The sequence below is a fragment of the Anthonomus grandis genome, chromosome 22, assembly GCF_022605725.1.
Source record: "Anthonomus grandis grandis chromosome 22, icAntGran1.3, whole genome shotgun sequence".
Classification (NCBI taxonomy): domain Eukaryota; kingdom Metazoa; phylum Arthropoda; class Insecta; order Coleoptera; family Curculionidae; genus Anthonomus; species Anthonomus grandis.
This window is the reverse complement of record NC_065567.1, coordinates 33,133,535-33,160,889: the sequence shown is the minus strand read 5'-3', so window position 1 is coordinate 33,160,889 and position 27,355 is coordinate 33,133,535. Positions and strand designations below refer to the sequence as shown.

At 34.5% G+C, this 27,355-nt stretch overlaps 2 protein-coding genes across 4 annotated transcripts in view; one reads left to right on the top strand and one right to left on the bottom strand.

Moving 5' to 3' along the window:
• The first annotated feature begins 280 nt into the window (after positions 1-280).
• Positions 281-22,212, top strand: LOC126748253 (cadherin-86C). 3 transcript variants are annotated; one of them, XM_050457354.1, is made up of 25 exons: positions 281-531; positions 6,940-7,095; positions 8,669-8,859; positions 8,911-9,121; positions 9,181-9,365; positions 9,423-9,580; positions 9,640-9,740; positions 11,312-11,467; positions 11,521-11,729; positions 11,798-11,975; positions 12,028-12,142; positions 13,470-13,746; positions 13,796-13,951; positions 14,004-14,197; positions 14,253-14,605; positions 15,237-15,438; positions 15,494-15,616; positions 15,673-15,801; positions 15,866-16,017; positions 16,078-16,266; positions 16,317-16,497; positions 16,548-16,724; positions 16,780-17,094; positions 21,452-21,630; positions 21,790-22,212. In XM_050457354.1, exons 1-25 carry the CDS (start codon positions 510-512, stop codon positions 21,843-21,845), a joined length of 4,365 nt encoding a protein of 1,454 aa, XP_050313311.1. In that variant the 5' UTR covers positions 281-509; the 3' UTR covers positions 21,846-22,212. The 3 variants fall into 3 exon arrangements, with proteins under 3 accessions (XP_050313311.1, XP_050313310.1, XP_050313312.1); XM_050457353.1 differs by having other exon boundaries at positions 21,452-21,676; positions 21,790-22,210; XM_050457355.1 differs by lacking the exon at positions 281-531 and having other exon boundaries at positions 6,972-7,099; positions 21,452-21,676; positions 21,790-22,209.
• LOC126748264 (ecdysone 20-monooxygenase) overlaps positions 22,158-27,355 on the bottom strand; it is a 17,521-nt gene continuing 12,323 nt past the window's right edge. Inside the window, exons 3-7 of the mRNA XM_050457373.1 lie at positions 26,458-26,664; positions 26,165-26,403; positions 25,940-26,113; positions 25,708-25,889; positions 22,158-22,669 (exon numbers count right to left, since the gene is read on the bottom strand). Of these exons, the coding sequence (XP_050313330.1) occupies positions 22,432-22,669; positions 25,708-25,889; positions 25,940-26,113; positions 26,165-26,403; positions 26,458-26,664 (1,040 nt within the window). The 3' untranslated portion in view covers positions 22,158-22,431. The remainder of the gene's footprint in view (positions 22,670-25,707; positions 25,890-25,939; positions 26,114-26,164; positions 26,404-26,457; positions 26,665-27,355) is intronic.

Here is a 27,355-nt window from a genome sequence, read left to right as displayed (position 1 = left end):
TAGTTAGTAGTAGGTACTATCATTAATGAGATTTTCCCAATTTTTTTCGTAATTTCTCGGTTATTAAACTTTCTCGAAAGCTGCTATTATAAGACGTGACGCTGTAGATGAAAAAAATCCCAAATCGATGCCTTAAAACCACAGAATGTATGTATGTTCCGCGTTCCCCTTGGTCTCTTAGCGACCGTAACTGACCATATTTGACCATTTGCTATACTCAAACTAACCTCCGCGACTTCTGTTTCACCATATACACGCAAACCCCCGTAGGCCGGCGATTTTAGCCCTTTATCGCGCCCTTTTTGGTTTATGATTATTTAATTTGAGGTGCTGAAAAAATCCCCTCGGGCAAGACTGTTTATCCTCTCAATTAGTGGGTTTAATTGTGATTTGTACATAAAAGTTGTTATGAGTTTATATTAAAAATTAGATGTTCTTAAGAAAATGATATTAAGTATATTTTATATGATCGAATGGTGTAATTTATATGTGATTACTAGCACAATATAATGGATTCGGAAGGCTTTAAGTGTAAGTATTTGTAAAGTTATTTTAAAGTTTCACACCTCGTATACCTCGAAACCTGAAGATGCACAAAATACTCTCCTTTTTATCCCCTATTTCTTCTGAATTTTGAGGCTGAGAAACCATAAAATAGAAAAAAGTCTAAGGGCCCCTAATCGGGTGATCTTTAAGTCAAAATCAAATATCGCTTTAAATGGTATTAGCAAAATTACGACAACTAAAGTACGACTACATACTACTGTAAACTGCTAACATCAAGTAAATATACATTGTCAAAAAGAAATAAAATTTAATAAAGTAACAGACAATTAAAACGATAATAAAAATGAATATACAATGCATGTGTCACATGTACCACTAAAAATATAATAAGTAACATGGGAGAAAACAAAAAAAATTGAAAGTACAATCAAAACGTATTAATGTAAAACTCAGTCCGACTGTAGTAGGGTTTGTCCATCAGCAATCTTTTTAAGTTGCTCCTAAATTCAAATTCAAAAATAGTTTGTTTGCCCTGTGATGGTAATTCCTTTATGATATGAGATGGTTATAGAGATTTTATTAGACTGGATATAGGAATGCGTAGACTTGGTCTGAAGTCCTTCACATCTTAGAAATTGACCAGTACCAAGTTGGTACGATTTTTATAAATAAAACAAGATATTTTCAAGATATATAAGCATGTTCGTGAGGATCTTTTCTTGCGTAAATAAAGGCTTACAAGAATCACGTTGTTTAGCCTTACATATACATCTGAACACGCGTTTCTGTATCACACAAAGTAATTGTAGCAAGTAACTAGTTGCATTACTTGCAATAGGTCCAAGTTCTCCACATATCAGTCTAACTGCATAACATCCAGATGTGAGCCTCCCTGCGAGCTCCGTAATGTGAGTATCAAACTTTAAGTTGCCATCAGTGTGTTGTGAACCCTGTGAACCCTGTGTTCCCCCAAAGCCTATTAAGAGAAGTAAGGTTTGCGTGAAACCATTATTTAATTAGGGCCAAGGACGAACTCCTAAGGAACACCCTACAACATCCAAACAGTAAGATCCCACAAAGACTCGCTGTCGACGATTTTTAAGATAAGAGCAGAACCGTAACAGCACCACTCTTATTATGCCATAATGCTGAAGCTTCGGAAGCAAGATCTCATGGCTAATGCAGTCAGAAGCTTTTGAGTCACACAAAAGAGCTGCAGAGGCTCCACCACCATTTATCTAGAAATAAAGCTCACTGAAAAAATTGTAAATGACATCACTTGTGCTCTTCCATCAACTGCTTGATTGGGAGGAAGCACTAGATGTGCTGGCTACGAAAGAACCCAATGAGACTACTTAAAGAGGAAATTCTAAAAGCAATAAAGAAATTAAAAATTAACAAAATCCATACAGGAGACCTAATCGCAGATAAACTCATTAAATATTGTGGCGATACTATTATAACACAGCTGCAAAGTCTTATGCGAAAAAGAAGGTATACCTGATCACTCCAAGGAAAGTATTATAATACCGATTCGCAAAAAAGGCGATAGAACGATCTGTAAAAACTACAGAGGGATAGTACTAATCAATGTAGCTTTTAAAGTCATCAGTCAATCGTAATTCTTCTAAGACTAAGCTACTTTATCAAAAAAATATTGAGAGACTACCAGAGAGCTTTTTGGTTTTCAAAGCAAACAGACCTAAAACGAACCAGCTGTTGCATTTGCTGAAGAAGAGTTGGGAATTGGGAATTGGGAATGGCATTCAATGACTGGGTTTGGCATCCCACCTAAGCTGATCAGTATAACCAGAGGTTATGTGGAAGAGTAAATGTGATGACCTCTCAGATGTGTTTCAGATAATCACAGGTCTAAAACAGGGAGACGCACTATCACTCATGCTTTTTAATATCGCATTGAAGGAAGTAGTAAGAGAAGCCAAAGTCGAATCTCAGCTATCTGGGGTCAGTGGATCAAACCTACTGCTAGCATATGCCGATATACACGTGGTCATCATAAGCGTCATGAAAGTAAAAGAACTATTGTTCAAAATCAATAAAGAAATAGCATATATAAGGCGATAAGAGTCAAAGAAGCCAAAACAGAATTAATGTACATAAATCTCACGACCAGGCAGATCTAGGATAGGAGAAAAAGTGAGCATGGACCCACACATCCTTGAAAATGTAAAACAATTTAAATACTTAGGGTCCACAATCACATTCGACAACGATATTAGTGAAGAAATCAGAGAACGCCTAAAGTCAGCCAACAGGAGTCCGAAGACGAGATCAACAGAACGTCAAAAAAAGAAACAGAAAGTCAAAACGCACCAGACCATGATAAAACTCGTGGTAATATACGGCTGCGAAACCTGGTGGACTGTTACGGTAAAAAATGTGGAACTGATTGAAAGATTCGAGAGAAAAGTGCTGAGAAAAATGTTTAGACCTACCAAAAATAAAAATACACGGAGCTACCGAATTGCTGAACTAATTACGGAGTAAAGTAGGTATCACTTGTGTTTGAGTTTCCCTGGAAGCGAAACTGAACCCCACTCAAGATGCCATTTGAAGTTAGATATTAAGCGAGTCTTTACCAACTTTTCGATTCGTTTTAAGAGTATTGAAAGCAAAGAGTGAAGTTCGCATTATCCAAGAAGTGTTGCTTCAGCTATTACAATGTCTGACAAACCTAAGAAGATCCCACCCACACGATAAACCATCCTCAGCACAGGAATTAGTAGTGAATAGTTTTTTTTCACTTATTAGATGTTTTTAATAGTAAACAGTACTTTATTAATATTTGTTGGTAGAAAAAAGAAAAGTGAGTTTTCAACTGGGACACCAGAAGGAAGACTTACGGCATCAACAGATGGGCTTAAGTGCTGCGGAAAGTTCTCGAAAATATTGCAAAAAAATGTATTTAGGTCATTAGAATTTCTGGATTTAGCCTTGGCAAGGTTTTTTTTTTACAGAAAATATGACCATGTTTGGAGTTTGACACAGTACGAAAGATCGCCTCATAATCCGAAAGAGCTAGTTTTTTCACACTCTATTGTATTACATGACATATTTGTACAAATGTAGTCAATGGTGCTAGAAGAAAATTTTGTACACGCGAATAGGCGAATTCACAGACACAACGTAAGACAGAGGCAGAACTCCTATTAATATAATTTATGTTAAGGTCTCCAGCTAGGATAAATGTGTGCTGTTAGAGTAATTTCTACTAGAAGCTCTTCCAGAAAAAAGGGGTTACAGTTACCAGCTGAAAAACTAAATTTCTAAGTTTAGAAAAAATTATGCAGAATTCAAATTCTTTTTCTTTAATAACATAAACACATTCATTGATTCGTTAAAATGAGTTCCGCTCTAACAGTAGTGTATTAACCATGATTATCTGATATAAGAGCAATTTTTTCTGCAAAATTGTGCCAGGATAACATAGTTTAAAAGACTAATCAAATCCCCTGATTTTTTGATTATGGGTTTATTAAGGTCGTGCAAATTTGTGTGATTAATGTTAAAAGAGTGTCGAGTTTAGATTTCTGGCAAACTGGCTCTTTCTATATATTGGCTATTAACGTGGACTGATCTGTGAACTGAATTCTTTGAAAATATCAGTTTTATTTAGACTGCAAAAGTCAATTAAATAATTTGGCATACAAGGTATATTAATATTATTCCAGCAACAGAGTTTTGAGATCGCACGAAAACACTTGATGAAAAATACTTGATTTTGTTTGGTAAATTTCCTTAGTAATAAGAGATCTATCTAGAACGTCCTTTATCAGCAAATTTCACAATTTCTGACTGTTAATGCTATATCTATTTGTTTTTCTTTTAAGTATAGATATATAACCTCTTATGTGAAATTGATGATTAAGATTTTATCTTTATGTATTCGCTGGTGATTTGTTTTCTTGCTGATGATCGCTGCTAAGTCAGATTGCTTTTCGTTATAAGTATGAAGATTCATGTTTTTGGTATTTCGAAACATGGAGTTTAAAAGACTCTATTTCCATACTTTGCCCCGCATTATGTAGCTTAGGAGAACGAATAATTGAAACCATATTCTTTATAGATATTAGTAGAGGTAGATTGTACTAGTTCATTCAATGCGTTGTACCTGTTCGGTTTCTAAATAATTAGATGTACGAATTGTTTATTTCCATTAGTCTTGTAGTGTTTTTTATTCTATTCATTAGAGCTTCAATCCTTTTATTTTGTTTTTCTAAATCAGAAGAAAATTTATTTTCAGCTTCATATACCAGGTTGTCAAAATTTACGGTATAGCGTCGAAGTCATTCACTAAATTTATCCTTTTGTTGAAGATCTTTGGTAAGTCTTTTTCCCATTGGTCTTATTGTTGTCGTACTTGGCATTCGGTTGAACATTTAAATCTTTGCAATTTTAGAACATCGCTCCTTCTGCTAAACATTTTTCTTAATATCTATAGATCCTCTGGATCAGTTATGTCAAAATTCATTGCTGAACTAAAAGAACTTGTTGAATTAAGTTGAATTAAAAGTGAATCTATTAAGGAATGCATTTTTCAATATACAGATAAATTTCACAAATCCCAATTGGTTTGAGGTCTTTGGTCTATTAATTTAATGGATGCAGCCATTTACCTACAGATAATAAACATTCAAGCAAGTCAGCAAAAGACATAAACACCAACAACAAAATAAGTGCGTCTAATGCATCCATGCGCATTCCCGTTTTTCTATGCGCGAGTGTATTGTGTACTCATAATTAACCGATCTGCAAAAAATTAACGGTTTTATATTCAGTACATTGACCTAACAGTTACACACTTCCCTTTTCCACGTTCTTAAAAAGTAACCTCTAAATTACTTCCAGCCATAATCAATAAAGTCCTGACAACAAATTAAGTAGAACACCCTCAGTATACTAGAAAATGAAACAAAAACAGTTTATTTCTATAATATGAGTCTGACACGCGAGGCACCCTGGGGTTGAAAAAAAATTGCTAAAATGGGGCAAGAAGCAAACGCGTCTTAATTGGCATTAAATTGTGCAATGGGGTGAAGTGAAAAAGCAAATAAGAACTTAGTACTTTTGACGACCTGAATGTATTATTATTCCGACGCCAGGAATAACTATAAATATTTACAATTGACGCACTTCAAAACTGTGAGATGGTGACTGAAATCTGACTATAATGCCAAGAAACAGTCGGGGTTAGTTGAAACTATTTACATCAAAAGTAATTCTCACTTACGTTTGATTAAAGTTGCCTCGCCTATTATTTACATTGTTGTTTTAAATGGAAATACGAAGTTTCCATCCAACGTTGCGTTATAGTATTTCAAATCTTAGCACTGAAAATTTATTTTATTTCTTGGTTTTTCAAAACATCTATTGTGCCTTCTAAAAAACTGAAGCAACTTTCCAGGCAGTCTTTTAAGTTTCTGGCATTAATTTGCTTCTTTATTCCAGGCAGCTAGTTAGTAGCCAATAATTGAGTATTTTCTCCAAAGATCCCTTCGCCCTCTGAAATGTTACTAAGAGTTCTCCTTGAAAAAAATAGATTACTTTTTTTAAAACTCTTTTTTGATTCCTAAGGCCTTTTCTCAATTTTTTCTAGTTCCTCTATTGAGTCATCTAGGGATTTGAAGCAGTTTTTGAATTTCATCCCAGCAGTTTTTGTGTGCCTGGACTGCTTGGCATTCAAAAACTCCATTAATCTATGGTACTTTCTAGGAACTTAAACCAATTTTGAGATTTCGTCCAGGCCGGAACTGCCTGGCATTTAATTACTCCTTTCCTTAAGGCAGTTAACGTTAGTTTTTCCAGTCATTTATTTTTATTCCTAAAGTTTTTTTTAACATTTTTCCGTATTCTCAATACGTCTATTCCGTCTTTCCAGAAGTTCAAGCAATTTTAAGGTCCTATTGACAGATTTTAACAATGATCGACCAACGACGTATGTTAACTTTGACGAGAAAACCGTATAAATTTACTTATTCTAACGCTACAAATAGTGCTGTAATGATATTGTAAATACCGAGAAACTGGCTGATTCTCTGTCATTCCGGAAAGACATAAGTGGTACACCGTATGACGTCTCAAAAGCGAGAATCTTCCGGAACAGTGTTCTGCCGAGTATATAAGGAGCCGCAACGCTAATAATTGTTCGGAATACTGGCGCGAGATTTAAATAGTGAGCGCGAGTGATCGTGTTTTGTGAACGAACAAGAAAAACATTACAGTTCAAATGCAGTTGGAAAAAAGTGTTTTTTAAGTTAAATGATAGAAATGTGCCGTACAAGTTAAAACTTTAATACTTTAAACGTACTTTACTGTGTCAACTTTCGGTTTCGTTTTCGGTGTATTACTTACACGCAATAATTTGGGGCTTGAAACTGATGCAGAAAGTTAAATCGGCTTTTTAATTTTCAGCAGTGAAAGGGGTAACATGCGATCCCTCGACGGTGGTGGCGAGGGCAGACAAATTTTCCCTCCGAAAATTTGCAAGGACTTCCCGTTATTTCCCTGAGTCGGCGATGGGCCTGCTGGTGATCGTTTGCTGTTATTATTGCTGCGCACCCGTTGCAGGTAGGTAGGTATGATTTTTATCAACATCACAAAGCATTGACATTTTTTTTGCTTTATTTTTTCTTCTTCTTGGCATCACGAATGATCAAAAATGATAATTTTTGTCGAGGGACACAGGAAAGAAGAAACGTTGAAATTTCCTCAGCATGTAACTCAATTCTTAACCAAACGAGAATAAAGGTACAGCGCTCTTCTCAGGTCCTTTTCTCCTAAAACTCCAAAATGCCCCAAAATTTTCCTCGGGGAATTTAACCCTGACGAAGAACAAATGAAACAAAAAACCCTCATTGAAACTTACTCAGCATGTATTGCAATTCCTCTAAACAAAACAAGGATAGCACTACAGAACTCCCCTCAGGTTCTTCATTAACTTTTGTAGCCTACCACGTTGTCTCTTCACTTCCCACAACACCTCAACAAATAGTAGATTCACTTTTTATCTTCTTTGTGAGAATATGACTTTAAAACATGATTGCATCAAATTACAACCTTATTACGATCCTGTCAATTCACCTGCTCTAATCGCTTGCTCTAAAGCCTTGTGATCGATAAAAAACTGCGCATGCCTCCATCATACACGCACGTAATAAATGAGTGTTAAAAATCGCCATGCGACAGAACTTCAGGACTTCTGTACTTTTTTGCTAATATTTCATTCATTCATCATCATCGTCAATCCATAAGTATCCACTGCTGAACATAGGTCTGCCTCACTCTAATCCTTCTTTTCATCTATCTCTATTTTATGCGTCCTGCATCCTATTGTTTCTAATACTATAATCTAATACACTTGATAGTATGTCTTGTCAAACTGCTATTAGATAATCTGGCAACCCATCCTTCTCAATTCTATTTTAATGTAGCAATTTTTTCTATAGCGTCTATTGTCCCTATTCTATAACGTATTTCTTCATGTGTGATCCCTAACTCACTCTCTATATTTTACATGTATGGGACAGTTATTGCTTTCTGGGAATTTAACCCTGATGAGGTACACAGAAAAGACGAAACATTGATTCAGTAGCAAGTACCTCAATCCTTAACAAAACGAGGATAATGCCACAGCACTCCTCTAAGATCCTTCAATAACTTTTGTAGCCTACTGTGTCGTCGCACTAAATTCTCCCAACTGCTTTTTAGTTGTTTAAATAGTGATGCCAGAAAGTAGATCAACCGTTTTACCTTCTGTTATTGCACTTGCTATATTGAGTTTTTCTCCTAGACTTAGCATTAAAATTACGACTGAGAGGTAATGCTTATCATGTGAGAAAATGCATTTTAATTTATTATTTTATAGCGTCCATCAAAATTTAAAAAAAATGCGTTAAAAAAAGATCCCGCGACGGTCCTGTCCTTCAACTGTACAGAAAATGCGTCAAAAAAAGATCCCGCGACGGTCCTGTCCTTCAACTGTACAGAAAATGCGTCAAAAAAAGATCCCGCGACGGTCCTGTCCTTCAACTGTACAGAAATAATTGTGCTTGATAAAAAACTGCGCATGATTTGACCCAGCACGTAATAACTGGACAGGATCGTACTCTTTAAAATTTTACTCACTAAGATAATTGTCCAGTTTCAGCAATTTTGGTCTTTGACACGACAGCTCTCCTTAACGAAGTACTTATACCAGCAGATGCTCCAGTAGGCTCTGTAATCTATAGACTTAGAGTTTCAGACACTGCCTTTGACTATCCACTAAAGTTTTATTTGCGAGACTCTACTACTGTTTCACTGGAAGCTCTTAACTGTACAAGATTTAATTCTGTAAGTGTTTCGAGAAGTCATTCTTGGAGGGAAAAGAAATTCCATTTTTAGGTGTGCCAAGCAAACTTAATACTAAGAAAAAAATTAGAGGTTGGGAGGTTTTACGATTTTAGAATAGAGGCTAGAAACCAAAAAGGTGAGTCAGCTGTCATGAATTGTTCATTTCAAGCTACAAACGCCACTACGCCCATTGAAAAAATATTCCCTGGAGCACCTACTTTGTTAACAGTTTCTGAAAATGCCAGGAGAAACACGGAGTTGGGTAAGTACACTGAACTTCCATTAATCAGTGAGCAAACGTACATAACAAATCTCTTAAAGGTACACTTATTGCCAGAGGAAACCCAAATAGAATTAAGTCGGTGTATATGGAATTATATGGCACCGAGCAGTTTGGTATCCATCAGAAGTTAATAACAGAAAAGGACGCAGAAGGTACTATAATACTGCTTACTCCTTTGGATTATGAGAAAAAGACTGTTCATCATTTGACCATATTAGCCAATGTAAGTAAAGACTTGTAAATAAATTGTTCCTCGGTAAAAATGTGTATCTATATTTAGGATCCTTGGACAAATATGAAAGAAGATACAAGAAATATAGCTGCATGGCCCTTGTTGGTTGCCGTTCTGGATGAACAAGATACGCCACCAATTTTCACTATTGCCCCTCCTACTACCACTTTAAGTCTATCACTTAAACCAGGAGATACAATTTTGAGGTAAGTCAAATTTAGAAGTACAAAAAGTGGGTAACTCTATTTTTTTTTAATATTAAAAGGGTGCATGCAGAAGACGGAGATCGGGGCTCACCTAGACCTATAAGATACACATTGGATGCAGATTCAGTCAGTTCGTTTTTTGATATTTCTGAGAAAACGGGTAAGTTGTTTGGGATATTTTCTTCTTTTCTAGTTAGTTGCGGTCTTATAGGTTCAAACTTTTCGTTGACAGCAAAATAGTTGTCGAATACCTTGATGTACCGGTCGAATAACGGAACTTAATCTTCCAGTAGTAGAGTCTCTAGTTTCATTAAGACCTTCAACTGATATTGACAATCTCCTTTTGGTAAAACCAAGATTGAGGCATTTTTGACTAATGAAGTTTGCTTGGCAACCAGAATCTAAAACAACCGTAACCATTTGAAAGTTTGCTTAAGAATGCAAAACATCGACTTTTTAGACTGAGTTGAAGACAACAGAACTGTACTTTGGATATAAGAGTTGGATAATTGAGTTTTCTTCTTGAGGTGTGCTTAATAAACTTCTCCGCTCCGGCCCAAAATACCTTAGAATAAATCCGTCATGAATCAATTCCGATTAGAAAATTACAGTTCAATAATGAAATGTATCCGATAGACTTCATATGTCTAATAACCAAAGATTAAATATAAAATAGCCCCATTTTCGCAAAACTGACCTAATTCAGCGGCCTATTTTGCATAATAAAATTTGTTCGCATATCGGTCCGACTTATTAATCCGACCATAAATCGCGAATTTTCCCGCCACTTTTGGCAGCGCCTCGGCCTTTCGTGCCAGATGTGAGCGATATGCAACTTCCGGAGTTTTCTGCGAATTTTCTACCAACCTTGTGATGCATATTTATTTATAAGGGAAGTCCAATTTTTTTTTACTCACGGACACAATGAAAACACGTTGTTCCAAAACTAAAGGTGTTGCTATGGTCGTATATAGTAGAGTTTCGAATTTTTATCGGAAAATCTGGTCCGTTTATTTAGTAACAGAAATTCCTTTTAAACATTACAAAAATAGTACAACTGCGCAGCGCTTCTGTCAGTTAACTCGCACCGCGCATTCTACTGCGTCGATTTCCACCACCACCTAGACCAGGATTTGGATATAAATGCCGAGCAAGGCGAGGACGCGTCAGTATGTTTTCAATCACATGTCAGCGAGGAGTTTTATTTCTTTGAAAACTGTAAAAATATGTTACTATTTAATAAAAAAGGGAACAACCTTGTTTTTATTTAAATTTCCAATTGCACATTTTCCCCTTATTACAAAGAAAGTAAGTTATAGCCTCGCGCTGTTTTGATATTAAATAGTTCTGATTTTAAAAGTGAAGAAAAAGCTCGCGTGACTGAAACTTTCGGTTCGTGGAAAAATGAGAGAAAGCCGCTTTTATAATGAGAAGTTGTTCGTGTTTTTGTCGCTTTAAAATTATGGTTTTCATTAGGGGCGGAATTATACAAATTTCCTGAAGGAATCGCCATACTATTTACATTACTTTGTTTTTTTAAGTAATCTCGGAAATAGTTTAAAGCTTTAAAAATCGTTAGGTTTTGTTTTCTTCCACAGATCATGATTTTGTTCTTAGAACACCTATAAAAACAAATTCGTTAAAACACACACAGTTACGCAACATCGCCATGAAACTACTGACTTCTAGAAAGTTCCAATTATGCATTAAAAAACATAAAAATATTTCCAGGGGAACTCACACTAGCTCTTCCAATATCACAAGTACTTTCGTTTCCCACTCAAGGCCAACCAATTTTGGTTAAGGTCACTGCTGAGGAAGTAAGGTCAAGTTCCCAGGAACCACCTTCACAGTCTACTACTGTTCAGTTGGCTTTAATTCCTCCAGGTAGGAGAACATTACTAGACCACCCAGATCTGAAAATAAATCTGCTATTCTAGGTATAACTCTAGGTACACCAACCTTTGGTGCCATAGAATTCCATGCTTTACTAGATGAAAATGCGCCAGTCGGTACTGTATTGGATATACCTCAGGCTGAAATCAGCACAGAACCTGGTGATATAGTCACTTTACAGTTAGAGAATAACAATGGAACATTTGATATATCTCCAAGTGTCGTTGAAGGGTTTGCTAAGTTTAGAATTAGTGTAAGTCCGATTGAGGTCCTAACTCAACTTAAAGTAAGTCCTACTCCATTGGGCTCTTCTTCTTTTAGGTGCACAATAATCGTCTTTTGGATTATGAAGCAAGACATTTCGTGGAATGTTATATAATAGCCAAAGAATTAGGTAAAGGAAACTATTCTACAAGAGCTAAACTAACAGTTGTACTAAATGATGTGAACGACAATCCTCCCCAGTTTGTTAAAGCTGAGTTTACAGGAAGTGTGGCAGGTTAGAATCTATGTGAACATTTTTCTTTGATTTTGAGCTGTCTTTGTTTTAGAGCTTGCACGTGTTGGTACTACAGTGTTAATAGTAGAAGCCACCGACGTAGATAGACAGCCAGGAAGTAAAATCCGATATACACGGCTTAGTGGGTCTGGAAGTGAGTTCTTTAGGTAAGATCTGAGTACATTTGATACTTGTGACCATAAATTACAAGCAGTAAAACAGCGTAGTTACATATTCTATCTAGAAGCCTATTAGCTTTCATGTAAACCTGCAATCAATTAAATCGATGACAGTATCAAGATTTTTTAATACATTAAAGTACTACTCGATATTTCCAAAACGCTTTCATTCACAAAGATGTATTGGTGAAGACAGCAATTTGTTTTCATATGAACCTAAATCCAATAAAATCGCTAGATGAGTTAAAATATTTGGATTCTTGTAAAGCCTTTGACAGTATCAATATTTTTTCAATCCATTGAGAATTTGATCAACAGCTCTGAAACGGTTGTGTCTACGAGGAAACTTGACAGGACTTTTTGGTAAAGAAACTCAGCACCTTTCATATGAATCTAAAATCAATAAAATTGTTACAAAAAATTTCAAAGTATTTGGATTTTTGTAAAGCCTTGACAATATCAAGATATTTTCAATCCATTGAAGAAGTAATCAATATTTCCAAAACGGTTTTATTTGCAAGAAATCTTGTAATGACATTTTTGGTAAAGAAACTCATTGGCTTTTATATGAAACTAAAATTTAAAAAATCGCTACATGAATTTTAAAAATATTTGTATTCTTGCAAAGCCTTTGATAGTATCGAGATTTTTTTGAATCCACTGAAAATATGATCAACAACTCTGAAACGGTTGTATTTACAAGGAGGCTTGAAATCACCTTACTAGAGAAATTCATCAGTTTTCATATGAAACTAAAATTAAGACACGAAATTTTTAAATATTTAGATTTTCGTAAAGCCTTTGACAGTATCAAGATATTTTCAATCCATTGAAGAACTCTTCAATGTTTCCAAAATAGTTTCATTTGCAAAAAAGCTTGTGATTTTTAGTGAAACTAAAATCGATAAAATCATTAAATGAATCCTTAAAATATTTAGATTTTTGTAGAGCTTTTGACAGTATCAAGATATATTTAGTCATTTAATGAACTCCATTAACGTTATTTCATAAAAACATGATCAGTGATGAAAGGATCCATTAGTAATTAACCACTTTTGCCCATCATTAATTAACAAACTAAATTCAAAGTCACAAATAAGGTAACATCATATCTAATAAGAATTTAAAAGAGTTTAAATCTAAGTAAAGAGTTTAACCCAAAATCCGTTTTCTATTCTATAACCTCAAATTTGAGGTAACTCCTCTACCAACTTCCAACTTAAGAGTTTCTTTTAAGATGAAGATACTATAAAGACCTTCAATCTTTTTCCTTATTATCTCTTCTTCTTGGACAAATCTTACTATTTTTTTTTAGCTTAGAACCTGATACAGGAGTAATAAAAGTAGCCAACTCAAACCTAGATGCAGAAACTACACCAACATTCACATTAGATGTTGAGGCAGCAGACGAAGATGGTGAAGGATTAACAGCAACAGCAAAAGTATTAATAACTTTAATAGATGTGAATGATAACCCGCCAGTGTTTGAAAAGGATATTTTTGAGTTTATTTTAAATACCGATCGGACCACTTTTACCAGCCAGGCTTTCGTAAAGGCCTTTGACTCGGATATTTCTTCGCCAAATAATGAGGTACTGGATCTTTGGAAACTGTGGATTGAAGTGAAGAATATGTTTTTAGGTCTGGTACGAACTGCTTACTTCCAATAAAGATTTGTTGCTTAATGAAAAAACTGGAGAAATTTCTGTAAAAGGTACATGGAACTATGACGAACTGGTTTCCATAAAAGTTAGAGCTTATGATAAGGGAACTCCTAGGCTTTTCACAGATGCAGAGGTATTTATTTATAAATATTTTGCTGCTAATCCTGTATCAATGTTGTTTCTAGGTAAGGCTGTACCCTCCTGAAGCGAAATCTCGAAAAATGATTTTTATAGTACCAGGGAAATATCCTGATACCCAAAACACCGAGAGAACTTTAAGTGCTCTTACAGGAAGTAAAGTAGTAGTAGACGAAGTTCGACCATATGCTGGACATGAACCTGGCGCTGCATACGTTACAAGAAATGAAGATGGAGATAAGTAATAAATTAAACATTAGCAATTATAGTTTCAAGTACCTTACTTAATTTTGCAGGAGCGTAGTAGTGGCAACAGTGCACTATACAAAAGACTCCATAGTAGACATAAACCGAATTCAACAACTCTTGGATGATCAAAATCAACAACAGAATTTTCGAGAAACCAACAAAAACCCACCACCCAACCAGCAAACCGACAAAAACGTAAAAGAAAAGGAGGAAACGAGGATACAACAAAGCGGAGGAGGAGACCTTTATTGGTTGCTCATTTTATTCATTATACTAGCCATTTTGGCTGCTATTATACTCATACTATGCTGTATTTGTCGACCATGTCCTTTGTATATTCCTCCTAAAAGGAAAAAAATTGGAAGTAGTGGTGATGTTATTGAGAAAATGCTTATTAGAGGTAAGTCAGTTCTTGCAACTTACTAAGCTTCTTTTAAAAACTAGTTCACATTCAGAGTTTATAAAAAAAAATGCAAAATAACTATCACCCAAGATGCTTTCTTCAATGATTAATCAAATTTTGCTTTAGCATAAAACTGATAAGGATGATTGATCGGTAAGACTTGTGGTTTTCTTCTGACCAAGGCAGGTCTTAAACAGTCCGATAATATAGAAAGTAAGCATGTCTTGTTGAAGGAGGCGTGGACATGTTCTATTCATCAATGAGATTTTATGGGGGAAAATCACCCTTTTATATCAGAAATGAAGTGCTTCTAAAATCTCCCTCTCATTAGTCATTAATGGGACTCAGATATAGGACTTTAGAAGTATTAGCCAATAACTCACTTTGAAAGTCTTCTGATTTTCATACTCTGTCAGTTTGAAGTATAACCTAAAGAACAAACGCTTTCTCCTCAAATCTCTTCAAAAAAGCCGATATAAATAGCACCACCAGGCAAAGATGAAACTCCAACAAACCATACCATCTAACCATGAAAAAAATCCCTGAGAATATACTACCCCAAAATGTCTATAAACAATAGAATGCTAGTCAATTCCACTGCAAAAAATTAACGAGTCTTGATATTTAGGTTTTGGTAGCGGAAGAAAAAATAAATCAGTTCAAGTAGCCGAGTGGTTTGGTCGAAAAGAAGCCTGGAGTGCTGAAGATGATCGTCAGGCAGTGCATGCTGCGACCACTATGGTTGATGGAGAAGTGGAAGCTGATTCATTAAGACGTCATGAAATGGAGCGAGGGTCAGTAAGGGGAGAAGTCAGACATATACCCTTAAGGTACTTAATATCTTTAATGCCATTTTGCGAGAAAAAAACATATTATTTATTGTAGGGAGCAGCATTTACAGCAAAGCCAAAGTATGCAACATTTAAAAAATGTACAGCAACAAGACTTGACTAGAGACCAGATGTATGTGCGAGAAGGAAATGCTGAAATTTTAAGATTAGTTACCAGGTATCTCTTGAGAATCATATTTTCTTAAGAAACGCTAATAATATATTTTTTTAAAGGGCTGGAGAACCTATAAATAGAAACTCAGCTCCAATTATTGATCAATATCAACAGCATTACTTAGTTGATAGCGGGAAAGATATTTTAATGAGACGGTTTATTGATCAACAGCAAGCAGAGGCAGCAAGGTGAGTTAGGATTTCACTTTATCCAAGTGTCACCTATATTCTTGATTGAACTTTCTCTTTTAAGGACGCAAGTTTTGCTACCAAACGCAGTAACCAAACTTCAGACAGAACAAGAGTTCTTGGAAGTATCTCTTAGGCAACAAAATGCCCTCTTAAGGCAACTAATTCTGGATCGAGAACGAGATTTGAGGTTGGAAACTCAGTCTTTACCAGCAGGTAAAAATATTTTCTTGATTCCCTTGAACGGTATTTTCCACCTTACTTTTTTATAACAAGGAACTCAGACTGACCAAGATATGGGAACCCAAACGGAACCCCAGTACCTTTTGCCACCACGAAGACGTGTTCAATCAGATTTGGACGCTTCTGATTATGGGTCAGATGAGGAAATCGCTGTTATTAAAGCAAAAGCTAAACGAAGACATCGTGTTATGAAGCCTCGAAAAATTAAAACTCCTATTCAAGGTAATCTTCTTCTTCTTCTTAATTAGCTCATTATAAGAATTTTATTGCAGAAGAAGAAAGTGATGAAATGGATTTAATTGAGAAATATGAGAAACCTTACAAGCAGTCCAGCATAGAGAAAATAGAAGTTCAAAAAACATCTAAACCGATGCGGACAAGTCAGTCCAGACAGAAAACGGTCAGTGTTGAAACTAGTGCATCTAGTAGAAGGTCAAGATCGAAATCCTCTAGGTAAGCTTAAAATTCATTGGGAGACATCAGTTGCTACTTATCTATTTAAGATCCGGATTAAGAAAAGAAGTGCTAAAGGAAATTTCAGTATCATTGGATCAAAGTGAAGAAAGTGATCGGAGTTATTACAATAAAAAGAAACCTCCACCAGAAATTTACTCAGAGGACAGCTTGGAAGAAGATATTAGCCCAAGATCTGAAAAAACAACTGATTCTGGCAAATATAGGTAAAGCAGCAGCAAATATTAAACCAAGTGCCAGTAAACATCATTTTTATTTTAGGCATAGATCAGAGTCTACGGATCCATCTAGATCCAGACGTTCCCGTTCAGAATCTGTAGAATATACAAAAAGAAAAGCTTCTCTATCTCCTCAAAATGCTTCCAGACAACGTAGCTTAGAACCTTCGCATATTAAGCAGCGATTTAAGTCTGAAACTGACTTAAGATCGGCGAGAGCGACAAAAAAAGCTTCCGCAACAACAGATCAGAGAAGATCTTCGGAGTCAAAAAGTCAGAGTCAATTGGACTTAAGTAGCGAAAGATCAACTAAAAGAGAAGATAAGGCGAAGAAGGGTGCTGTAAAGAGATCGTCAAGGTAAGATTCTTGTATATGTACAAAGTGAAATTATAGCAAAAAAATGATTAATTGTGTTTTTAAAGGATAATCACAAATATTAAAGTAATTAACTACATCAGCATCTCATCAGCCAGGAATTGATTAATTAATTATCTTAATGATTGTATGTTAATCGGTCACTCTATGCCTAAAGTTAAATGAGTAATCGAAATAGTTGTTATAATTCAAATAAGTATTTTATAACCTGGAATTGATGAACTAATCTTAACAGTTAATATAAAGTATCAACGACTTGAAATTAATGAAGAAATATTAATGTGATTCTGATAAGACCTTATGGCGCATGATATTAATTAAATATGTGCTATATGGAAGATAAAAAAACCACAAACTTAATAAAAGATTTCTATGAGATAAAGATGTTACTCTAGGACCAAAGTTAAATAAGTAATTGAAATAATTTTTGTGATTCAATAAACTATTTTATAACGAGGAATTAATTATTTTAGAATAACAGTTAATATAAATAGCCAAGAATTGATAATTAATGAAGTGATTAGTGTGAATGTCACTAAAAATAATTACAAAATTGCTATGATTGGACTACAGTTGATTAATGAATAAATCACATAAAGCATAATTAATCAGCGACTGGAAATCCATCAAATATTTTTTTGATTGAGAGGCTTATAATCAGCTTGAAGTCAAATAAATTTTGGCGACTTTTAAAATAATTTTCTTCAATAATTTAGGTAACTACGACTTGAAATTATTTAGGTAATTATCAGAGTAAGTGTAAATGATAAACGGAAAGAAATTAATGGATTTATTATTATGAATCACATAAGCCTTCATTGCCTTAGTAATGATTGTGATTCATAGATGGTTTCGTAAAGGGTATTCATCAACCCAGAAATAATATTTTATTGTTCTGGAATTGAGCACTTAATTATTTTAGTGATGTAGGTTATTCGGTCGCAAATCAACGAAATTATGTTTGTGAATGAAAATGTCATTCTAGGCATACACTTAAATAAGTAATTAATGGAAATTAATTTAAATTAGGGTAATTCAGATAATATCCTAGTAATATGATATTAATTAAATAGGTATTATTATTGGCAAGATAAAAGGTCACTAAAATTAAAAAAAAAAAATTGCTATGATTGGACCTATTGAGCAGTTAATCATCTTAGTGATTGTATGTTAACAAACAAAAATCGACGAAATCATGTACATCTATTTCAATCATGTTCTAGACCTACAGTTAAATAAGTAATTAAAATAATTGAAATAACTGTTGTGATTCCATGAAGTATTTCATTACTTGGAATTGATTATTTAATCATAACAGTTAAAATATATCGTTAACAACTGGAAATTAATGAAATAATTAGTGTGATTCAAATAATATCCTACAGGGTGTTTCAGAACTATGGAATCAAACTTCTGGGGGTTGTTCAGTGCAACAGAAGAATCCATTTGAGTATAGGAACCAATGTCCAGAAATGCGTCAATACGCCACTACGGCCCTAAGACGCGTTAAAATTTATAAAAAACATTAATTACCTAAATAGGATCTGCTGCATTTATTTTTACCTTTTGTACATGATACCATAACAACAATTGTTTAAAATCAACGCTTATCAATGACAATTCTCAATGTCATGTTTAAAAATTTTATAGCTTACAATTTTTAAACATTTATTGCTAATGGAAAACTTTACCAATCAAGAATTGGCGGATATGCATTTGGCATACGGAGCAACAAACTGCAATGCACGAGCAGCATCGCGGTTGTATCATGAACATTATCCCGAACGACAGCATCCTGGATACAAAAAGACCAAGCATTATTGCGGTTCATCGGCGGCTCGCTGAGACAGGCATGTTTAAGACCAAGAACTCTTTCACAAGAGACGGTATTTTTAATAGTAGGAATAGCCATGTTTGGGACGAAGAAAATCCTTATGCAATTTTTCCAAGAAAACATCAGAATCGTTGGTCTGTCAACGTATGGGCAGGTATTATTGATGATTATTTAATTGGGCCATACCTTCTACCGGAACGGTTAACAGGACCTATTTATCTGCGTTTCTTGGAGGAAGTTCTCCCAGAACTCCTTGAAAATGTTCCACTAAACGTTAGACAGCAAATGTGGTTTCAGCATGATGGAGCGCCGGCTCACTTTGCTGTACAAGTACGCGGGTATTTGGCTCAGCGGTTTGGGCACCGTTGGATTGCCAGAGGTGGAGCAGTTTCTTGGCCTCCTAGGTCACCCGATTTAACGTCGCTCGATTTTTTCTTGTGGGGACATGTAAAGTCTTTAGTCTACGAAACTCCAGTAGAATCAGAGCTAGACTTAATTGGACGAATAATAGCAGCATTTGAAATCATACAAAACGAGGATCAAATTTTTAGTGTAGTCCGCGGAAATCATGTTCGGCGTTTAAATCGGTGTATTGAGGTTAGAGGAAGACATTTTGAACAATTGTTGTGATGGTATCATATACAAAAGGAAAAAATAAATGCATCTTATTTAGGTAATTAATATTTTTTCCAAATTTAAACGCGTCTTAGGGCCATAGTGGCGTAGTGACACATTTCCGGACATGGGTTCCTATACTCAAATGGATTCTACTGTTGCACTGAACAACCCCTAGAAGTTTGATCCCATAGTTTTGAAACACCCTGTATAGAGGTCTGAAATGGATTAAATAGTTAATTTACAAAACACATTTACTACTAACCAAAACTCTTTATTTTACTTTCTAAATAGTTAATATTGATTTAGCAAACATCCCATGATTAAGCATCATAACAAAATAATTTTTATGATTGAGAATGTCATTATCGCCATAAAATTAAATACATTTTAGCATTTATAACTATGGGTTGGAATTGATTACTTGATCAATAAAAGAATTTATGTGATTTACATATGACCGCAGTGGCCTGAAATTGATTAAATAGTTATCATTGATGGTTAAAGGCCACTAACTTAAAATCAATAAAAATCAAAGCTAGAATTGATTATTACATCCGTTGTAAATAGTATTTGACTGCAAATGAATAAATTAGGTTTTATGTTTATGAATCAAGATGATCAAGATTTAGTTAAAAAATTAGACACTTTAAGTCAGGATATTTTGAAAACTATTAATGGCACCTAAAACTTTCATAAGAGTTTTTTAAAGAAAATTTAATATTATTCAATTTATACATCTATAAAAAATATCATAGGACTATAAACAAGTCCAAGTTGACGGTTTGAGTCAGGATTTAATTATAAAGTTTTTGAAGTGTAAATATTCATTGGCTGGAAATCAATTAAATAATTTTCTTGATTGAGAATGTCATTATCGACCTAAAATTAAACAAATTTAGCAATTTTTATCATAAATATCCTAATTTATTTAGGTAACTACGTCTTGCAATTGATTGCTTAATCAATGTGATATACATAAGATTGTAGTGGTCTGAAATTAATTGATAATTATCACTGGTATTTAAAAACCACTATCTGAGAATCAATGAAAAAAACTCGGAACTAGAATTGATAATTTATTCCATCACATAACGCGTAAACAGTCATCGGCTTGAAATTAATGAAATAATTTTTATGATTGAGAATGTGATTGTCACCTTAAGGTTATATTTTTAGTATTTTTTAATTGGAGTTGGGATTGATTTGCTTATCAATAAAAGAATTTATTTGACCTAAAATTGATATAATATAAATAGTTATTATTGATAGATAAAAGCCACTAACTTAGAATGGATGAAAAAGACTAACAACTAGAAGTGATTATTTAATCCGTCACACAAATGGTAAATAGTAATCGACTGGAAATCAACAAATTTATTTTTATGGTTGAGAATATCATTATCGAACTAAAACTACTAGACTAGAGTTAAAAAAATTGTAACAATATTTATAATATTTGTCCTAATTTATTTAGGTTACTACGTCTTGGAATTGATTACTTAATTAATTAAAGAATTTATATGATTTACATAAGAATTGTCATCATTATGATGAATACAAGGCACCGACTTAGAATTAAAGAAATAATTTTTAGAGCAGTTTTACCCTGACCTGATTAATAATTAATCATTTTAATCAGTTGTTGGGCCCAAATTGACTTACGATTAACAAACCTGTTATGATTCAAGTAATTCGTGATTTAGAATTGATTATACCGTCGTCAGAGTAAGTGTAAATATTCGATGACAAGAAATCAATGAAGTAGTTATTCTGACTCAGAGCCATATTCACAGAGATGATAAATAGTACAAGTTCAATAAAATGATTAATTATTATATACCAGTTTTTGAAAAAATTAATTTGATAGTGATTTTTTGTTTGTTTTAGGTACATGGAATGGTATACGAAAAAGCAAAACGGTGAAGTACCAAAAACTGAGAAACCCGATCGAAGAAAATCAGATGCAGAAATAGAAAAACTGACAAAACCCGCAGTGGTAGAATCTCGGTTGTTTAAAGAAACCATCGCGAGCTCTGGAAAAAAGTCCGAACCTGCAACCAAGAAAAGTACTGTGGGGCCAGACCACCCCTTGTTACAACATTCTGAACATAGGTTTTTCATCTTTTAGTGAAATTACTATTGTATTTAGATTTTTGCAAAATTTTTCCCAATCAATTCTCAACTCTCTTTAAATTTGATTATTTGCATAAAGTCTTATTTTGTAGATATGAAGTCCAATATCCGAAAAAAAGACCAGAAGAAGACACGGACAGTGGAATAGTCCTTATGAAACCTGAAATGGCACAAAAGAAAAGCATTTTCACAATTGCATATAACGATATTCATACGAGTCAGCTAAGGCCCGACAGTTCAATAAACACTCCATAAATCATTTTGTATAGAGAATATTTATTGTTAAATGGTTCTAATTATTAGTTATAGCTTTTTAAAAAAACTATGCATATTGTAATTGAGTTTGTATTTTTGAAGGAATGTTAATGACGAAAATAGATAGACAAGTTGAAAATATTAAATTCATTAATTGACCAGGTGTGTAACGCCGAGCTGTCTTATTTTTAAACAAAAACAAGAATTTTATAAATCTTAACTTAAATATATTTTAAAAGTAAGAATTGGATCAGTCTTAGAAATTAAAGTACATACATATAACCTAAAAAAAAATAAAATTTAAAGAAAATTAAAAATGCTTTAATCTATTCAGTTATTATTCAAAACGTACTTTTTATGGCAAGAAAAATGCGATATTTAAAAAACTCTTTAAGAATTCTCTTATTATTACTAAAACACTTATTAAACCAACATATTCTTCACTTATATTTACATGATTTTTCTAACCTAAAGTTTTACTATGTTCGATCATCGAAACGCATAGAAGTATGTCCTTTGGGGGACAAAAGAAACTCAAACTCCAACTCCATAGGTCGGTCAACATTAATGACGAACGTCTGGACCATTTTATCCAAAATAACCGGAAGCACTTGCTCGATGAACCGTTTTCCTGGACAAATTCTCTTGCCGTAACCAAAAGGAGTTAAAATATATCCTGCGGCCGATGCTGACTTTTGCTTTTCTTCATCTAACCACCTAAAAAGAAAAAAGAAATTGGATTGTAATGCAGTTGTTAAATACAGAGAAGAAGAATCATTAGGGAGTAAAAACAATTAGTATATTAGATTTTTTATTCAGAAGCCGTAACAAATCCACATGATGGAAATTTAGAAAATGTTAGAAAAGGTTTACTCTTAGGTTGCAGGTGAAACCCACATGAGCCCCAAAGTGCACTGGTGAAGAGAGAAATAGAAAAGCTGAAATGACTCTCTCAAGTAAAAGAAGAAGAGTACTAGTAAATTAGCCTTGAATATGTTGGTAAAAAAACAGACAGGAAAGCTGATAAGGTGACTAGATATATACAGAAGCTACATATGAGTCAGATAGCAGTAACCAAATAAAAATCAAAGGAGTTTTCCTGCACTGAAGAATTCAATCAGAATTCCCACTCACCGATCAAACACTTCTAAAAATTTTCTCCCACTTTATACCCCTAAATGAATTCTCTTGGGTAGATAAAGGAAAGCCGTAGCAGGTAAGCGTAAAATCACGAACTTAATAATGCCAACTTAACAAATGGCCACCATGATCAAAAAACACGCTGGCCGCCATTTTTATAGTGGTTGTGTCCTTTTGATATTGGTCACTCTGAACATTTTCAGTGTTGCCAACCAAAGATATATTAAATAAAGGTATCGGAGTTGACAATGCTGACGTTTGATATGCAATCTGTCATGTGCTTAAGTATAAAAAGTCGTGGCGAGTGACTTTCTTCACTCATCAATAATAAAATTATGCTTATTGTCCATGTTCTGGAAAGCTTTTCTCTAAGGAGTATTATTCGTTTATATTTCGTTTTACATCTCTCTCTGTAAGTTAATTAAAACTTCGTAAATTTTAACGAGATTCTTAAACAAATACAAGAAAAATATCAGAACTAATGAAACTATGTTAAATTCTAAACTAAATGTAACTTTTTATTTCGTTTTTGCAAACATAACCTCCCAAAAACTTTAATTGTTTTTGTTTCCCTACAATTGGCACCACTGAAATTTGTCAGAGTGACCAACATAGAAAGGACACAGTTACGCAAGATGGCGGCCATCTAGTAGTGGTCATTTATTTTTCAATGGATTGGCGGTCCAGGTATATTTATTAAGTTCGTGCCTAGAATACATTGTTCAAGAAAGAGGCAGGAAAGCTGTTAAAGTTATTAGATGAAATAGATAACAGTAACCAAATAATGATAAAGGACGATTCCTGCACTGAAGATATCAATCAGAATCTCACAAACCGAGTTTGAGTGTACTCCCACTTTCCAAATCGAAAACTTCTGAAAAGTTACTTTCACTTTATAACCCAAAATAAACTCTCTTGAGTGGAAGGAGAGTCCTACAAAGTAAACCTAGGGGTCATAGGTGAAGAAAGTGATAGGAGAGCTGATAAGGTTACTAGATAAATATAGGAGCTCCCTACGAAACAAATAGCAGTAGCTTGATATTTGCTTGTAGCAATAGTTTGCTGACGATACTTCCATTAGTGCACCCATACCTTCAACGTCACCTTTTCCACGCCTTCAATGGCTAATAACATAGATAAACCAAATGGGATTATAAGCGATCATCTTTTTAAAGATGATCACACTGATGTAGAAAGGTGTAAAATCTTGTGCTACACCCATCGGGTATCTGCGCATTTTCCTTGACCAACATATTACGTGCAAAACTGCAAGTACTGAAGGGAAGCATTCAACTTTACGCGCTTTTTCACTCCAACACCTATCACTGAAAACTAGTATCAAGATTTACATGGTGTACGTGAGGCCAATCCTTACTTATGGTTGTGCTTTTTGGACATATGAACAACAGACACTTAAAGCTATCGATGAAAAGAACTCAAATGATACTATGGAGGAGGTAAGATAATTTTGCGTTGACTCCGACTTTCGCAAATTGCAAATTTCTTAACTTCTGCAACTTTTTAATCAAAAATAAACTCTCTAAGGTAGAAGGAGAGCCCTAGTAGGTAAGCGTAGAATACATTGATGAAGAAAAAGACAAGAAAGCTAATACATACAGGAGTTACATCTGAACCACATATCACTAACTAAATAATTAAAGGAATTTTCACATATGACCAGCATCATATGACCAGACTCCACTTGAACATCTTAGTAAATCGGAGTCGCAACACAGATAAAGTCTTTCTCGATATCTCCAGGGCATTTAACACAATCATGGACTTATAACGCAAACTCCGACTTGCGAACTTCTTCGAAAACCAGATCCACTAGTTCTTTTAGAACAATACTTCCATGTCACCGCTGTCACCTTTCTACATCAACACAAGGTTCACCACTTTTCTTCAACATTTACATGTTCGATACATTGCTAGTCTGCCGATGATACAGCTATAACAACATCGTCTGCACAGAAAAGCTGACTGGCATCGATGTATTGATGGAGATGGATCAATAAGATCATCTGTTCAGAGATGCGCAAGACACTGAAGCGGAAAAATGTAAACCTCTGTTGTGGTACGCACGTCAAGTATTTGGGCATTTTCTTCAGGCTCAGAATTTACAAGGGCCAATTATGGACAGACATAAACATAGACACTTCAGACGACTTAAGGCTATTGAAAACAGACCCTACTGCAAGGTCACGTTAAGAAAAATCGTCAATTTCAAATGATACTGTAAATATATTGTAAACACCGATAAACCAACTGATTCTCCATCATTCCAATATAACATAAGTGGTACACCACACGACATCTCGAAGGTTAGAGGGAATCTTCCGGAACAGCGTTTTGTCGAGTATGTAAGGAGCCACATCGTCGATAGTTGTCAGTTCAGTGAAGTAAAGGTTAGAATATTGGCGCAAGATTTAAATAATTATAAATAAATATCTTTAATAGTCGTGAGTGATCGTGTTTTCGCAGTGAAGTGTGTAAATAAATTAGTTGACTATTTTTGATTGTTTTCATTTACACCTAACGCCGGGAAAAACGCTACAATAATGTGGAGGAGTCAGTAGGATGATTTTATGAGAATTTATGAAATGTTTACTTACCTCTCTGGCCTAAATTTTTTAGCATCTTTAAAATACATTTCATTTTGACAAGCTAAAGCACTGTGACAAAGAATGACACTCCCAGCAGGAATTTGGTAGCCCCCTAGCTCGAGATTAGTATCTATAACTCTAGCTAAGCTGTTCACAGTAGGAGAGAGCCTATAGGTCTCAGTGGAACATGCCTGAAATAGTTTAAAGTTACTAAAAACCTCACAACCATTCGAGTTTGCACCTTCAGATACGCCTTGGTACTATCATCCAGTATTTTCTGTTGACACTCAGGATTCATGGCAACTTGATAGAGTAAGAACAACAGACTATTTTTTAAGGTGTAAATTCCTGCCGCTAAGAAATCGACTATTGCAGATTTCTTTTCCCTCTCATCTATATGGGCTTTAAGAACTGACTAAAATGATTTTGCAAGTAAATTGTTTAGCGATTATAGTTTCGTTTATACCTGGAATACAGGACTTTCCATGGTGTTTTCGTCAGCAGTTCGTATCAGTTCTGAAGCCAGTTCATAAATAACCTTCTCGCTATTGCATAAATTTTTGTAGGAGGACGTCGGGAATAATTTCCATAGTGGCAATCCGAAATACGTGTCCCTGCACGCTATGAAGTTTTTATGTACAGCTTCAGCAAGACCTTCTGCTGCTTCACATTTTTCCCCTTCTATTAAAAAACCCATTCTACGCCCTAAAAAAGACGCAAAATAATATTTTCCACTACTATTTTATTCCTTAGTTTTACCTAATACTAATGCACAGGTAGCTTCTAGAGCTAGCTTGCCAGTCAACTCGTCCAAGTTTGCTACATAACCTTCTTTATTTCTTTTTTGTTTTATGGCATTGCACCAATCATCTGCTATTTCCCCTACTTCTGGCAAGAAATCATGTATTGTCTTTGGGCTAGTAAGAACATTCGTTAAAGAAGTGCGTAGGAAATGCCACCTCTCCCCTATAAAAGTGATAATATACTTAATATTAATTCGAAGAAAAATATTGTAACTTAACATTAATTACCTAAAAACCATTATTGAATTTCACAGAACCACCGATAGCAAAACAGTAATGAGTTAATAAGGATAACGAGGATACTGGCACACATCGGTAGGTCAATAAAGTGATATTTTTGTGAAATTATGCCGCACGTGGCAGCCTCGTTTTTAAAGGCAAAAGTTCCACTAGTCAGATTGCATATTCCCTTGCGCAGTAAACGAGAAAAAGGCGAGGGCGCAAGTACAGCCAATGTTTTCATCTCATGCATTCAATTATAAGCCAGTGCCGGCCTTTTAATTATTGCTAGTCAAAGTCAAAAAAGGTTTCAATATCAAAAAAAAAAAGAAGCATTTACTTCCAACAGGTTTGTTACCCAATTACAGGAAAGAAAAATTACCAAAATATGTATAAAAATGAAAAATCAAAATGCTTAACGTTCTATGTACTTAAACAGACTATCTACATACATATTAGAAAGATTCTGCATCACCTATTTACTTTATACTTTCTATAATGAACTGTTAACAAAAATATCGAACCGTTCTTGTAAATTATTATTAATATAATTCTGACACATTATATTAATAGGGGATTGAAGCAAAATATTAGTCCTAGCGGGATTTACATAAAATAATCTAAAATGCCTAGAG